Source organism: Gossypium hirsutum, chromosome A11 (genome assembly GCF_007990345.1).
Source record: "Gossypium hirsutum isolate 1008001.06 chromosome A11, Gossypium_hirsutum_v2.1, whole genome shotgun sequence".
NCBI classification, from domain to species: Eukaryota; Viridiplantae; Streptophyta; class Magnoliopsida; order Malvales; family Malvaceae; genus Gossypium; species Gossypium hirsutum.
Genome location: NC_053434.1, coordinates 13,809,992 through 13,826,692, shown reverse-complemented (window position 1 = coordinate 13,826,692; position 16,701 = coordinate 13,809,992). Strand labels below are relative to the sequence as shown.

General features: G+C 34.6%; 2 protein-coding genes across 3 annotated transcripts; both read left to right on the top strand.

The window, feature by feature from the left end:
* The first annotated feature begins 1,581 nt into the window (after nucleotides 1-1,581).
* On the top strand, nucleotides 1,582-3,638 carry LOC107924801 (probable inactive patatin-like protein 9). The gene is made up of 2 exons (XM_016855396.2): nucleotides 1,582-3,084; nucleotides 3,277-3,638. The coding sequence occupies exons 1-2, from the start codon at nucleotides 2,149-2,151 to the stop codon at nucleotides 3,499-3,501; spliced, it is 1,161 nt and encodes a 386-aa protein (XP_016710885.1). The 5' UTR covers nucleotides 1,582-2,148; the 3' UTR covers nucleotides 3,502-3,638.
* An 8,926-nt stretch (nucleotides 3,639-12,564) lies between these two features.
* On the top strand, nucleotides 12,565-16,634 carry LOC107924290 (DAR GTPase 3, chloroplastic). 2 transcript variants are annotated; one of them, XR_001691747.2, is made up of 10 exons: nucleotides 12,607-12,889; nucleotides 12,995-13,123; nucleotides 13,210-13,326; nucleotides 13,437-13,580; nucleotides 13,675-13,761; nucleotides 14,112-14,227; nucleotides 14,646-14,827; nucleotides 15,155-15,286; nucleotides 15,771-15,828; nucleotides 16,093-16,137. XR_001691747.2 is itself a non-coding variant. In XM_016854656.2 (9 exons), the coding sequence occupies exons 1-9, from the start codon at nucleotides 12,731-12,733 to the stop codon at nucleotides 16,211-16,213; spliced, it is 1,113 nt and encodes a 370-aa protein (XP_016710145.2). In that variant the 5' UTR covers nucleotides 12,565-12,730; the 3' UTR covers nucleotides 16,214-16,634. The 2 variants fall into 2 exon arrangements, 1 of the variants encoding a protein (XP_016710145.2); XM_016854656.2 differs by lacking the exon at nucleotides 15,155-15,286 and having other exon boundaries at nucleotides 12,565-12,889; nucleotides 16,093-16,634.
* Nucleotides 16,635-16,701: the final 67 nt, after the last annotated feature.

Genomic DNA, 16,701 nt, shown 5'->3' with positions numbered 1-16,701 from the left:
ATATTTTATTTTATATTCTTTCACATGATTAATTATGAAGTTCGATAATTTAACAAGTTCAATTAATTAATATGAGTTATTGAATTAAATTAATTAATTTATCATGTGTTATTAAATTCAAGTAATCAATTTATAATATTTTAAATTCATAGTAGAATATTTAATTAGAGAACTTAATGCTTTATTGAATTGATATATTTAACTTCACTCATTAAAGATTATTTTTATTTAATAAAATATGATTAATGGATTTTTTAATTTAATTTTTAAACATTTTATTAAAATGATATTTTAATTGAAATAATTTTTATTTAATAAATTATAAGCAATAAACTTGCTTATATAAAATAACTATAACTTTACTTAAAATTTTAGACAATATGCTATTAAAGAGAACTAATTTAATAAAGAATGTGTTTCATAACCATGATTGTTATAACGAGTGACTATTATAGAAAGAGCGAACTATATATGTTAGTTTCATTCCTATGTAATAAAGGAAAAATGTAATAGGTGTTGATTACAGTCAATAAGTCAAGTCAAGTATCAATCAATGTTAGCCTACGTTAAACCAAATGATGCAAGAGGTCAAATTTGTGTATAGGGAATCGAAAGCAAGTTGCCTCAAACTGATTTCCTTTCACAGACCTCTTTCATCATTTAGTTTGACCTATATAATGGATTGATATTGATTCATACCTAACTTGATCTGTTGACTGTGATTAATACCTTTCACATTTTATGCTTTTTTTTTTCCTTCAATTTTTATTTATTTATTTTGGATTGATGAAACTATTGAAATCGGTTCAAGGAAAACCAATTTAACCTCCTTCAAAACATGTATTTTAAAACATCGTATGGAAGGTGTTTTATTTTGATAAAAATAACCCCTTCAAAATCTTAAGTGGAGTGGCAAAACTAAAATAAAGTAGCAGGGAATCATGTAATGTACAGCATGAGCTATAATTAACCAACTTCATTTATGGAGAGTTAATGTGAATTAAGAAAAGAATATTGAAGAATGCAGGTTTTTAATGTAAGCATAGAATTGGAGAATGAAAGAGATGACTGCAAAATGGGACCAATGTTAATAATGTGATTCGTACTATTTCTACTAAACTAAGTACCTTTTTCAAGGGTGTTGGCAAAGAAATTAAGTGTCCATCAAAATCATTTCCCACAACAAACAACAATTGAATGGAGTTTGATATACATATCCCAATGTTGATAGCCAAATTTATTATCCTTAAATGTCCTCAATAATTATAATTTTTAATTTCAAAGTAATCAATGCATTGTCTGCTCAATTAAATATACAATCTACTATTTAACTTACATCAAAATGAAGTATGAAAAACAAAACCAATGCCCCTCAAACCTCGACTCCATTTGCCAAAGGGGAAGCAATAAATATTAAACCGAATTATACTTGTGGAATTCTATTCTGTTATCTTTGATTTTCGTGTCGATTTTTTTAGAAGCAGAAATGCTGCCTGGTAACTATAATTTTTTTTCTTTTCCAAAATTAGTCTGTAAGTTCTGCATACATAGGTAGGCTCTGTCTAATACAGATATTAAGGAACGGAAACCGGAAGCCGAGCCGAGTAAGAAGCCGAAGTTGGCGCTTCACATAATCCAATAAGAACACGTGCAAGAACAGTACAAACTCCAAACACATAAGACTTACAGTAAAACAATAAAAAAATGAAGGAAAAAACAAAAGAAGAAGTGAGGAAGAAAGAACGCTGCGTATATATAAACACTACGCCCACTACGGCAATTATCAAATCAAAGGCCGAACCATCCTCCTCCTATTCATCTCCTCACTCGCCCGCTCATTCAGTCATTTCCCTTTTTAACTCTCTCTCTCTCTTCCAGTAGCCCACACAGAAAACCTCACTCTCTCAACTTTTATTCCTCAGTCTACAGGCATATTAATTCCAAGCCAGAGTGATAGCAAGAAACAGCTTTGCAAATACTACAGTTTTGCTTCTCGCCGCCATTAATGCTTATCAGCAATTTAGCGTGAATAGAGCCAAACTCTCTTTTGCTTTTTTCACGGACTTTCAAGACGCCAGCGAGCTCGGCCCCCCTCCCAAAATCTTATTTCTTCGTTGACGTTTCCTACGAAGAGAGGAAGTCTCTAAAATGGAGCTGAGTAAGGTAACTTTGGAGATCTTCACCAAACTGGAGCAGAAATGGCTATCGCACTGTGAATCCACCACCAAGAAGGTCCGGATCCTCAGCATTGACGGTGGTGGAACCTCCGGCATTGTCTCTGGTGCCGCTCTTATACACTTTGAAGACCAGATCCGCTTCAAAATGGGTGATCCTCATGCTCAAATTGCCGATTTCTTTGACATGATAGTCGGCACTGGCGTCGGTGCTCTTATTGCTGCCATGCTCTCTGTCGACGATGGAATTGGGCATCCAATTTTCTCTGCTAGAGAAGCTGTCAAGTTCATCACTCAGAATAACTCTAAGCTCTTCAAAGTGAATAGACTTGCCAGGGTTCTTCACCGTCGGAAAAGATTCTCCGGTAAGAGCATGGATAAGGTGCTGAAGGAAATGTTTAAGAGAGAAGACGGAACGGTTTTGACACTAAAGGACATGTGTAAGCATCTCCTGATTCCTTGCTTTGACCTCAAGAGTTGCGCCCCTTTTGTTTTCTCTCGGCCCGATGTTTCCGAATCATCAAGCTACAACTTCGACCTTTGGAAAGTGTGTCGCGCCACGTCAGCCACTCCAAGCCTCTTCAAACCTTTCCCCTTGGCATCCGTCGACGGAAAGACCTCGTGCTCCGCCGTGGACGGCGGTTTGGTCATGAACAATCCTACTGCCGCTGCAATCACGCACGTGCTCCATAACAAGAGAGATTTCCCATTAGTTAATGGCGTGGAGGATCTGCTGGTTTTGTCGTTAGGCAACGGTCCATCATCGTGTGGAAAGTCAAAGGTTAGTAATAATGGCGAATGCTCGACTTCTTCAGTCGTTGACATTGTGCTTGAAGGTGTCTCGGAGACCGTTGACCAGATGTTGGGGAACGCTTTCTGTTGGAACCGTGCAAACTACGTTAGAATTCAGGTATGCATATTAAGCTCTCTTTTTTCTTTTCCTTCCTAAGAAAGTTTTCAATCCGTGATTAAATAAGTTTGATTGCATTGAAGGTTTTTTTTTTCTTCTCAAAAGCCGAACCTATTTAAACCTTTTTATTTTATATTTTGGATGTTATTATAAGTTCGTACTGATCGACATTGGGTGGCTTGTGATGTGCAGGCAAACGGACTGGGGAGTGAAAGGATGGTGGGGCCGAGAATGGAGGAGGTACTGGAGGAAAGAGGAGTAGAGTCGTTACCCTTTGGCGGGAAGCGGTTACTAACGGGGACTAACGGACAGAGAATTGAGTGTTTTGTGGAACGCCTAGTTGCCTCCGGGAAAACCGGCCTTCCTCCGAGTCCCTGCAAGGAATCAGCCGTTAGTCCACTTGCCAACGGCCGTTAAACTACTTTTTTTTTCACTCTTTTAACCCCTTGTAAGTTGTAACCAACCGACCCTTCAAGTTTTATTTTAACTGTCCCCACTTGGGAGTTGAAAGAAAAGGGTGGCAAGTAGTGGAATAATAATGTCTCCGTTGTGAATTAGTTAATGTTAGATTAATTAGTTGTAAGATAAGCCTGATATTTTGAAAAAAAGATAACCCTACTATATAATTAGGAAAATTAAGTAAATTATAATTGTGTTTTCGTCTGGTGGACGCTGTCCTAAAATCTATGAATTTCTTTTTAAATTGTTCCCTTACAAAGAAAAGAATGTCAGGCGCAACTAATTGATTGTCAAGTATTAGTGTCATCATGTTTTCAACTGAAAATGTGCATTAAACCTAAAATTCTTGGCAGCATAGCTGAGAATTATGAAAAGAGAGATCTAAGCAACAGGGGATTCATGCCATGGTCATTGGTTTGTGAGGCAAAGGACCACACCCAGCGTTCAACATACAGTAGTAAAAGGTGGATCAACCAATCAAGAAATATCTTAGCATTGAGGTAAGTAGAGAAGGTGCAAAGAGCTCAACTACCATGAGTGACAGCTTGTATGATACAAGCAGCCAGGAAAGAGGGGATTCAAACAGTAGACTGGGGTGGGGGCACAGTACTAGTCGTGCATTAAATTGAATTTCCCTTCTGTAAACGTTGTAGCTGTGGCTGCTGCAAACAGAAGAATAGACATGGAAAGAGAACCAAATCCTCTTAATACTTGGATGGATATCCAACACTGTCAAACCAAATATATATAAATAACCCCTTCTCAATATCAACTATAAAAAAGTTGTAGAAAAAGAAACCAACTTTTCTCCTCAATGATTTCATTCATAGCATGTTCCTCTGGATTTCATTTGCTTCACTTTTGGTAGGTAAGTTTGGAGGACTGCAACATGTACTTCTCTCTCTCTCTCTCTCTCTCTCTCTCTCCCTCAGTTAAATCTCCATGATTTAATTACTTTATTTTCATCGGTTTATTAATCTTACTGTTCAAATATACCTTGAATAACCCCTCTCATAGCGCTGTTCCTGGGAATTGATTACTTTACTTTACTGCAACATGTACTGCTCCTGGGACCTCTAATCTGTATATATGTATAGTTATAATTAGGGAGGGGGACCTCTCTCAAGTCTCAACTCAACCAAAACCTTTCGACTGTTAACTGTGATTAAAATTAATTAACAAGGGATATTTTTCTTTCTTTAAGAAATTAATCCCAAGTTTAAATGATTGGTATAATTGATAAAAATATAGTTTAAATGCTTAGCCAAGGCCTTTTCAGTTGATAATAATAAGTGGTTCCACAAAAACATTGGTTACCTTTCTCTACCAGAAGAAATTCAAAGTTGATAATCTCCTGCATAAAAGAGAAAAATGGATATTATTTACCTACAAGAGAAGTGAGTGACTGTTTTGTAAGCATTATTCTCCAAATTTCTTATATTTAAATAGGAAACTTCTTCATGTTACTAGTTTCACACAACCAACCATCATTTTCCTTTACAATTTTCCACACTTCAAATGAATGTAAATTGCGTGAACACTCTATTCTCTCAAAATCTTGATCCCTTGGAATGGGACAACACCTGAATTTGAATTAAGTATCTTTTAAATAAAATCTTAATTTTAAGGAGATAATATTAAAATAATTTCTACTTTTAAATTTCCTCGAAACTCATCAAACAAAATAAATATACATTTCTTGTATAGATAAATATCTTGCAACCATGCTGGCTTGTTTGGCTATTTCCGGATATCGCCTCCATTCTCCTAACTACATTTCTTTTCTTTTATATTCTGAAAAAAATATCACTATTTTAGTCCAAATCTACAATTTTAACATAGATTCATTTTTCCAAAAAATATCAGTTCTTTATAGCAAATATAAACCCTTACTCGATCTTTCTTCTGTCTACTGATTCTTTCAATTATTGATCAGGTTAATTTATAAGTCGAGAAAAGTGCCCACACCCCTAATTAATTATTAATTACCCACTATAAATTTACAAATAAAAAGTAAAAATGTGCAGAAGCCATGCACAGAGCACTGTGGTAAAAAAATAAGTTTGGGTATTATATGATACCCTAGGGAAACTCCAAAGTTAGCACTTAGCACGTAGTTTTTAAGTCTTTTAACTTTGCTCCCAACTAACATTATGGTTGAAAACAGCTTCAGAGTAGCTAGTAACTAACTAGGCATACCATACCATCCCATTTTATTTTCATTTTTTTAACTTTTTCACTCTTGACTAAATTTAAAATTGAGTCTAATCGAATTGTTTAAATGAAAAAAACACTTCTTTTAATATTTTTTACTTTCTTCATTCTTAAGACTCAAACCTAAAATCTTACCACATTACCATTATTTACCATTTCATTTTATTATTACTCGAGTCCATCTGCACTTAATTAGTTTAAGGGGAAGTTAATTTGTTTTCTTCTTTTGGTAAAGCAGATTCCTTGACCCTTTTGCTTCCACATAAAGATAAAATAAGCTTAATTAACAACTATTTTGGTATTTTGGTTCTCCATCTATCTTCCACCCGGGCCCCCAATTTGATTAAGTTCTCCAACATCATGGAATTAAAAAAAGCAAAAAAGGGTAAGGGAATCTAGAGTTTAATTGTCGATGTATAGCCTGTCATGCAAGCTAAGCCCAAATTTAATATTGTATTATTCACTGTTGGTGAGTGTGACCCATACTATTCATTTGATGAAGACCACGTCATCTAAGAGTTTTTAATTTGATTAGTGAATGGGAAAGAGAATTGTGTAAGGTTGAAGTGATACAAATTTTCCATAGGAGGCAATTAAAGTCCCCACGCCCAATTTTTATTAAGACCCTATGTTTAGAATCCTTGGCCACCCAATCATTACTTAGCTCCTCCAACCTTTCTAGTATCTCGTTTCTTTGTCTAGACTAGCTTTAATAATATAATTATTGCCACCAACTTCGTTTTCATATTCAAGCCAAAGCGTATACACCGAATGCTTGGGAAATACTTCAAGCTAGCTACCGCTTAATGAGGTGATATACCTTTAGTTATGGAATTCGACAATTATTGTGTAACTAACAAGCTTTCTAAAATATGTATACCGTACACTCTCAAGTCAGGATAGGACCGTGTCAAGCTCCACTTGGTGCCATCAGGTAACTCATGCATAATGTCCCTGTAGGTTTGAATTGTCTTGGTAGTTCTCAGGTCTCTAAATCACTTGAATCTTGGTTTTTAATGTCCCTATACCAGAGCAAAAATCAACATACAGTGGCGGATTAGATCAGTCAGTCTTTATTATTATAAGAATCAATCTCATGACTCTTGTTCCATCATGTAAGGATTCAAAGAAAAAATAACCAAATATAAAAACAATTTAATTAATTACTACAATATAAATAAATTAATTGCGTCGTGTAGTCGGGATCAGCCATAGTTGATGATACCGGAACCGGCCAAGCAGCAATATCTAAATTCAACCTCCTTAGAAAAATTGTATGCATTGTATGTACAGCTGCCCTGCCCTTATAAATGAAATCTGATACCAGTAGGTACATATAAGTTAAGATATGGAAGGTGTGGGGGGTATCAGTACTGGAGTACTGACTCACTGATCACCTAGCTTAGCAATAAAGCCAAACCCAATCACTCTCTCTGTCTCAGTGGTTATTTTTCATGTTAAGATGAGAGAGATATTTTAAGAGTCCTTCTCCGGACAAATAATGCCCATACAAGTACGTACGATTACCATACAACCGCCCTCACTGAACTGCTGTGTTGTCAATTAAATACAAACAAAAAAGTCGAAATCAAAGTGACTAGGTGATGCATGCACTGCTTCATAATAACTCTTTGTTTTTTCCCCTACTTTTCTCATTATTGCTCTAAAGTTAAATATCATTATATAAAATTTAGTATACATATCCATATTTATAACTAGTAGATAACTAAGGAAACACTAATATAACATACACTAGGAAGCACCGATTGGCAACAGTACTGCCTATTCCGCCATGTCTCTCCTCCACATATCTCAGTCCAGTCTGAGTCTCAGGCATGTTATATTTATGTACTGGTATAGATTATGATAAGATTTTGTCTCTTAGGGTTAAGTTTCTTCTATACAATAACGACAAAATTAAACCAAATTACGTGTATGTATGTCTTCTTTCAAAGAGCAAAGCTATATATACATGCCACTCCTCTTGACCGTCGGATCCATAATACGAACCCTACCCTACCAACTCATTCTTGATGAATCAATCAAGCAGAGCATATAAATTTTATGAATCTGTTCCCTAAACCCACTTCAGGTTATCAACTATTAATGGAACTTTTTATTTTTGGAAGTTTACTGATTGAATTAAGGAAAGAAAATCCAAGTCTAAAAAGTGGAGAAAGTGACCAGTCTGATCCTGATGAAGATTATAAAAAACATAGATGGGGTAGCATGTCATTTAGATGTTGGAAATCATTTTGGGTGTGGGAAATCGATTGTTTTGGTTTTTGTTTGTTTCTAATTCTTTGTCCATGGGGAAAAAAAAGAGGTGGAAAACCCCCAACTTCTGTAAAAGCTACTTAAATGGGAATTTAAAATGCACTACTTGTTGGAGTCACGAGATTTCACAAGATCCTTGAGATATAGAACAAAATGTAAAACAACCACCACTAAGAAAGTTTTGTTTATCACTGAATTTCAAAAGTATTATGCTAGCAACAAAATATTATATACGAAATTATAATGTTACATGCAACTTTTCTGTTTTATTACATTCATGCACCTTAATAAGAAGAATGTGTACGATGGTGAACTTTTTTCCATTTGAGGTTGCAGTATTGTATTCCGTTTTTCCTGTGATGAAATAAGCAATAGACAGAATGAAGAAACAAGAAGTTGAAAATTAATCCAATACTCTTATCTTGCATGAGACTAAGCTCTAGAATTTATAATATAAAATAGTAACTGTTTAACTAACTACAGTTGCTGAACTAACTAACTACTAACGACTTTCTATTCCTCAATATCCTGTTTGGTTCAACTAGAGTTTAATTTCTCATCGTAAGCTGCGGAAAATTCCACGTGCTAAGCACATGGATACTGATCTCCGCTGAATAGCATGCATCGGATCCTTAGCTTAAGCCTTCCAAGTACACCACATGGAAGCACTTGGCATCCATGCAGGGGCGGCTTGATGATAGACCCGCCTGCGCATCTGTTATTTTTCAACAATAGCACCCATATGCCCCCATTTTCCGAATTGCTTCATTCTCACACCATAAAACGCAATCAATTACTGAACCCTTTGTTAAGACTTAACAAAGAGTTACCAGAAAATCATGTGAACATGTTGTACTTTGACTAACCCAAAACTAGCCCAAGATTCCCCCCAAAATTAAGCTGATGATCTAATTGGATGTTAGTGACACAAACAATTCAAACAATATTTGTTTATACTATGGTAGTGTAGCAAATTGCTACTAGGCTACTACTAGTTCCAAGGGTTTTCTTTTATGAGGTCCTTTGTGACACTGGACTGTACAGGTCACGTGGCAAGTAGATGTGAGCTAGATAGTATATTTTGTGAAACAGAGGTGGAGCTCGTGAAGGTTGTGGAGAAGGAGCTGCTATGGAATGGAGGGTCAGACGTTGAAACCCCTTTGTTTTTTCATTGTTTTCCGAGACAAATACCTGGCAATGGTTTTTTGTCGCTTCGGTATGTGAAGAAAGAGAATTGAGGACTGTTGTGTAGGGTTGGTTTTTGATTGCTAGGGACATTAGATCATAAAAATAATATTAAAGTAGAAAACAGAAAACGACAAGATTCTAGAGCAGTGAAAAATGCATGGCAGGAAAGCTGTGATGGGAGAATCTTAAAAAGGGGTCCATCTCCTTTTGAAATACCATGGGAAGGTTCTTTTCCCTGTTTTTCTAACATCTCACCTTTTACACCCGTCGAGAACTACTCCTCCTTTTCTGCATGGTGAAGGGTCTTTGTGGTACTCCATCCGTGATGTATTATATTATTTTCTTTTCATTTGCGTTGCTGTTTGCAAGATTCTCATGGTTAGTTATAGCGTTAGGAAAATTGTTGGCTATGGAATATATAAAATATATCGCACCTGCCTCAGTTGAAATTGGGTTTTCCTTTTTCTATTGATAAAGTCTGAATGAAGGCCCAGTTCGTAGATGTCAAATCCCATTAACATTGGGATGTTCAAGTTTGATATCCTACTTCAATTTTCTTTTCATTATACAGTGTTGAAAGTTGAAACTTGTCCATGTGGAGGCGCCTTGGTCGGGGGCTGTGAGTCGTGGCAAGTGTCTTGCCCCTTGGTTAAACAGTTTAATTGTCATTGTTCGGGATAAGTGTAATTTGTTTTTTTTTTTTGTTTTTTTTTCTAATGGTAACATAAAGCTTGGAAATGTGCGAGGCAAAACATATAAGTTTATCCCATCTGACATTCATTTTCTGCTTTCTAGCCCCGTTCCAAATCTTAGAAACAGACTGCCTTGGAGCATCAGGAGAAATAATCACAGTTGAAGCAAATTCCTCACCTTCAAAATCTCCATCAATACTACCACTTTGTTATTTTCATACTCCAAAAAAACACGGTGCCACCCAAAAGCAGCCCTCCTTAGCCAAGATGGCACTTATATGCTGCATCATACAAGCTTACTAAATCTTTTAATCCAAGTCCACCTTCAGGTTTAGAGAGCAGATAGAGCTCCAACTTACCTTGCCTCCTTTTGCAGCTTCATTTTCCCCCTTCCAGAAGAACCGGGGACAATATTTGGTTAATTAAATTGCCTACACTAGTAACTTTGTATGTTAAAAATGACTGATTGTATAAGCTGTAATCTACTTGTCGAATTATGAATTCTGGTTGAGATCTTTTGCAATAATGGAGCACAGTAATTTTGCGTAGGCATTGTTCTTCGTTGCTTTTGAGATGAATATTTTCTTAAAAAAGTACTTTTATCTGAAAAGCAATGAAGAATAACTATCAATTTTGGCAACTTTTTAAACTTAATTTAAGGTCTTTTTTACATATGAAAAAGCCATTTATTTTAGCTTTTCCAAGCCTGAAGTTCATTTGGGTTAATATTTTACTGTTTTAACCTATCTCATTCACAGTAGAACTTTCCCAATTCTTTGTCTGAAATTATTCTCTGTATCTTCTCTTCTCCACTGGTACTCTATCTTTTTCTTCTCTTCTTTTTCTAATTTTTCATTATGCTTTAGTTTAAATTTTAATATTTAATTATTATATTTTAATATTTTAATACAGTTTATATATTCTAATTAAATTTAATAAATAATTAATATTAATTACTTAGAAATATTTAAAATTAATATTATATATTATTTTTTAACAATAAGTTATAATAAGTTATTTTATATTATTGCTAAAATATCATAATATTAATTAATTCAAACATTATTTAAATACATATTTACTACTTTATAATATCATGTTTAAAATGGATATTTTATTTCCTAAAAGTATTTTTTAACAGCAATACCAAACACCTGAAATTTTCAAAAGCACTTTTCCACAAGGTACTTTTTAAAAGTATTCCCAAACACACCCTAAGCCTTCTGGTCACAAGTGGAACACCTATGTATCTTATATTCCACTCAAGAAATCATAGACAAAATTTCACTCTTTCAGGTACTAAGCTGCAAGTTGAGGTGAGTATCTATACAACGCTTCCAAAACACACCATACTCCTGCTACTGAATCCAGGCTCCCATTAGAAAACGATTTTACATTTTTTAAAATAAATTTTTAATTATTTTTAAATATAGTTGAAGTATCAAATTAATTATATATTTTAATGAAGATAAAATGTAATAAGTTACATCACTTTTGAAAGTCGGTAGATTTAGTTTACCTAAACCAGAAAAAAATAAAGTGAAAGTTGCGTACTAACTTCTAGCTTTTCAAATCCTACTCTTGAAAAGAAATTCAAATCATAGGCAGGAATCTGTGTGAAACTCCAAAATGTTATCCTCTTCATTTAACATTGTTGGAATTGGTATTGGATTGTTTTCATGTATCATTATAGATTTATCTATTTTTTTAAATATTAAATATAATTAATTTTAATAATTTTAAATATACATATATTAATTAATTATTTAAAATACTCATCAATAAACTTTACAAATAAAAATTAATTAACAAAAAAATATCTCACACATTAAACAATAAATTTATCCAACAATAAGATCATTCCATTTTAAATATATAAAATAAAAGTTTAACTAAAACATACATAAAATATTATGTTGGTCAAGAATTCAGAATTTTTTTTTCTTTAGTTTATGTGTTATATAAATTCTTTTTTTTTATTCATTAAATTTCTACTTTAAAATTTAAAGTTGCTCTTTACCTTAATTAAAAATTCAAATCCTAGTCTTGATTAATAAAAAATATTTAAGTTGATTAAAATAATAATAATTTTATTTGTTTTTAATATTATTTATGCTTCGGTCGGTGCACATTATCTTGATCGATGCAACCAAAGGTTAAATGAGTTGGTGAAATTGGTATAGATTAAAATTTACACTGATGTGGAAATAAAAAGTAATCATTTTGGTTTGTTATTGAACGGTGCGTACCAGCCAATGTAATTATATTGGTTAAATGTTCTAGTTAGAGGTGCTCATGGGTTGGGTTGGATCTAAGCATGATATTAATATACTTTATGCTTGCTCAAACTTGGCTTGACCTAAAATTTTGCCCAAATCTATTCATATTTGTAAAATACTAACCCAAGTCCATTTTAGACCTGTCCATTTTATTTTTTATTTTTTAAAAAATATTTATATTATATTATTTTAATGTTTAATAATCTTATACATTTTTTATTTATTGGAATTTTTTGTATAATCATCTTAACATAATAGAAAATATTATAAACTTAAAATGAGTTAGGTTGGCTGGGCTCGAACTTTGAATGTTTAAACCCGAGCCCAATTTATATTTTAAATAAACTTATTTTTTTCTCTATCCCATTTTTAGACTTAATATTTTAACTTAAACCTTTTTAAATTTCAGGCTGAACCTTCGGATATGGACAAGTAGCCATGGGACTCATTAAGATTACCTGAGCTAAGTAACTGACCTGAAATTCCGACTTACCTAGAGGGATCTCCAATTAGAGAGAAGCTGTTTGTGATACGCAGATGACTTTACAGCTATCAGGACGGTGGTTACTGCCGCGTCCGCATGTCTACACTCACTCAATTCACTGCCGAACCTCTCCATACCCAAACCCCAAATTTCCTCAAACGAGAGCTCTCTCAGCCACAGCTTCTCTCTCCTCGCCTCCACCCACCATTCAGGCAAGCTTATTTTATACCCATAACATAATCCATGGTGTCATTGTTTTGTTTCTGTAATTCTCCCTTCATTTATTCCCGGACTTACTCGCTGACAAGGCGTTGCAGATCGTGGGTGGAAAAACACCAACATGGCGTGAAAACGGGAGTGTGACTGAGGCAGTTGAAGATGAAATTGATTGGGCTGAAATGGATGCTGATCTTTACTACTGGACCAGGGCACTGCGTCCAGTCCAGGTATGGGTTGCTGCTTACTCTCTTGTTAAATTTCTGCTGAGCCTTAAAAATGATATTGAATTTATCTTTTGGAAAATGGTACACAGTGGTATCCTGGGCATATTGCAAAAACAGAAAAAGAATTAAAAGAGCAACTCAAGTTAATAGATGTGGTTATAGAAGTACGAGATGCTAGAATTCCTTTATCTACTACACATCCTCAGGTTAGCCTTTTCCACCATTTGTTTATTACATGTTTAGCTGAATGACCACTCTTGCTTTTGCCTGCTTGCCTGTGTTAACTTAGTATGTGCTGAGTTTGCTATGCCCACAGATGGATTTATGGCTTGGTAATCGAAAGAGGATTTTGGTTTTGAACCGGGAAGACATGATATCCACTGCAGATAGGAATGCTTGGGCAATGCATTTCTCAAGGCAGGGAACCAAGGTTGTCTTCTCAAATGGGCAACTTGGAATGGTATATGAATCAAATATTTCTATTTTGACCCTTTTACTTTTGTGGTTTTAAAAATTGTTTTGGTAAGTTACTTATCTGAATTTGGCAAACTCAGGGGACTATGAAGCTTAGTCGATTGGCAAAGTCTTTAGCAGCAGGAGTAAATGTTAAACGTAGAGGCAAAGGTCTCCTTCCTCGTCCGGTGGGTTTCACTGCATTAGTTGCATGCTTGTATCTTCTTTCTTGAGTCGTGTCTTAGCTTCTTTGGTCACTTTATTTTTTGCATGTTTTTTCTGTTTATTTCGTGAACTATATTATGCAAACATTGGTTTGGATTGTTGACAAGTTTTATGACTAAGGACTGACTGTGATGAATTTTGTTCAATAAGCTGGTTAACTCCTACTGGAGTTGCATGAGTTAGGTGTGTAGAAATGGTAAGACTTATTTAGATAACCTCTGTCATGTACCTATATATCAGTATTGAACCCATATTCTAAAGCTTCATATCAAATGTTAATATAAATGTTGGTGGCTTTTAAAATTTTTTCCAGGTTCGAGCTGGAATAGTTGGGTACCCAAATGTTGGGAAGTCATCTTTGATCAACCGTTTGCTAAAACGAAGAATGTGCCCAGCTGCTCCCAGACCCGGAGTTACAAGAGAACTGAAGTATGTATTCTTTTGGTTTTTGTTTCTTAACTGTGATATAGATGTGAAATTAATGAGGAAGAGGAAAGGTAAGGGTTTAAAGAAGCAGATCATTGAAAGATTTTTGAAAGTTCTAATCTTGCACTGTTAAATCCTAAAAAGTCCTGAGTTTTGTTGTCGTTGACAATTACTGGGTTTCTTTTACAATTTTTCTGTGGTTAGAAATTTTGTTTATTGTATGCTAGAATGATTTCTTTTTCCGTTAAATGTACTATAAGAATTTCAGAATTAAAGTGATCTGTTATATCATTTCATCTGCATAGAACAACATTTCCCTTTTGTTTTTACAGAACAACATTTTGAAAATTCCTTTAAGCTTGACATGACACAGCATCTTTCAAATTACTCATAACTTTGTCACTTTTACTTCTTTTGAAAGATGGGTTCGGTTTGGGAAAGATCTTGAGTTGCTGGATTCTCCTGGGATACTCCCAATGCGAATTAGTGATCAAGCAACTGCAATAAAGCTTGCCATTTGTGATGACATTGGCGAGAGGTCATATGACGTTGCTGATGTTGCTGCCATTCTTGTGCAGATGTTAGCAAAACTTCCAACAGTAGGTATGTAATTATGATCATGCATGACATTATTTGGTGTCATTTCCTTTTCCTTTCTGTCAAGAAAGCACTTTAGTTCCATAGCTTGGACTTTTATGCCAAATTGAATTGTGCTTCACAATTTCAATTTGCATCACATCACATATTGGAAAGCAATAAACTGAAAGGCTGGTTAATATTGGCATCTTCTATGTTACTAACAGACCGCTAACAATAGCTCCTGTGGCATGATTATACTAAAATGGATGATGAAAACAAGGAACTAATAATCTTGTAGAAAAGTGATCTTGCTTCCTTTTTTGTTTGATCAAGATGATGTAATCACCGTAGGTACTGGGGGACTATGAATAGATGTAGGAAGCTGAACTGAAGAAGCTAAGAGGATAATCGAGATTCAAAACCGGGACAGGGTATTTAATAGACATTCCATGACCGATAAGATACTTGTTTCTTTTTCAGGAGGTATATAATGGATGCGTTTGCATTTTTTCCCCCTCCCTAAAAGCGTTTTTGTGAATAAGCTGATGGTTGTGTTTCTTATGCCATATATAATGAAGATTTTGAGAAAAAGCTGTAGTTTCCATAAATAAAAGTCCTCTAGTTATTTTCTTTGTAGACCTAAAACCCTGTATTAGGAGCTAAGGAAGAGTTGGCAGAATTAAATTATTTATTCCAACTGATAGAATTAACCTTGTCCAAAACTATTGCTTATTCTAGGCGGTAGAAATAATGCGTTACAAACAATGTGGTATACTGATTTGGTATTTGAAGAGCTTAATAAAGTAAATTTTCTGTTGATTTGCAATTCTGAATCGCACAAGTCTTGTTCTTTACATTTTTCCTTAAGGTTTTCTTTTTCCTAAAACAATTTATGATTGGAGTTAAAGCTTTAAACTTTTGGCTGAAACTAGCTGCTGCTAACAGTTTTTATTTTTGTGCTTGCCAGGGATGAAAGCTCTTCAAAACCGCTACAAGGTCGATGTGGATGGTCAGTGCGGTAAAATGTATGTCTTGATCTGCCACTTTATAATTTAACTTCAGAAAGATAGGCTGACGGTCTGTAAAATATTCTAGAAGTCCAATCAGGAAGAACAAATCAACAAAAATATATAGGCAATCATTGCCGTGATAATCAAATAAAAACCCAGTCTTATGCACACTGAGAAAGTATGTAGTTTCGGAAGCTTTTTATGGAGTTAAAACTCATCTGGACATTTCCTTTTACCTAAATCCCAAATTGGTTTGGTTGTTTATCTTGTGCATTTCAGGCTTATTGAGAAGTTAGCCCTTCGATTGTTCAATGGGGATGTCCACCAAGCTGCCTTTCGTGTCCTGTCTGATTTTCGAAAAGGGAAGTTTGGTTGGGTTGCGCTGGAAAGACCTAGATAATACCGTTGGATGTATGTTGCTATCAAGTCTTAAATTTTCTCAGCTCGAGTATACAACGGTGGACATAAACAGACACCAGAATCTTATTGCATATTGATGATGGAGAAATGTGATGACATACAGAGTTTACAGCTATGTATTGGTGGAAATCATAACAGCCTTGATTAAATAGATGCTGCTAGGTTATCGGGAGCTTACTGAATGGCCTGAATTTGCAAAGGGGCCCTGAATCTGTAGATTCATGTGGTGTAAGATTGGGTTCTAGAATTTTCCAACCTCTTCTATTATAACCTCGCTGTATTTTATATTCATTTCAAATTTCATTATGTATAATCCTCCATTGACAAGAATTCTTTGTCGCTCGTTCTTATCATCTATGAGAATTGAACTGCAATGCAATAAGAAAATGCATATGGTTTCAGTTTTATCTCAATTTAACATTAAAAGGAAGGAAGATGGTAGGAAGAGATGAAAGCTATAACCGAAAC

Excerpts from the sequence above, each read along its gene's own strand:
- LOC107924801 (XM_016855396.2), top strand. The coding sequence starts at position 2,149 with ATGGAGCTGAGTAAGGTAACTTTGGAGATCTTCACCAAACTGGAGCAG. Across the intron at positions 3,085-3,276 it reads CAAACTACGTTAGAATTCAG|GCAAACGGACTGGGGAGTGA; the intron begins GTATGCATATTA and ends TGTGATGTGCAG.
- LOC107924290 (XM_016854656.2), top strand. The coding sequence starts at position 12,731 with ATGACTTTACAGCTATCAGGACGGTGGTTACTGCCGCGTCCGCATGTC. Across the intron at positions 13,762-14,111 it reads AAGGTCTCCTTCCTCGTCCG|GTTCGAGCTGGAATAGTTGG; the intron begins GTGGGTTTCACT and ends AATTTTTTCCAG. Across the intron at positions 14,228-14,645 it reads GGAGTTACAAGAGAACTGAA|ATGGGTTCGGTTTGGGAAAG; the intron begins GTATGTATTCTT and ends TTCTTTTGAAAG.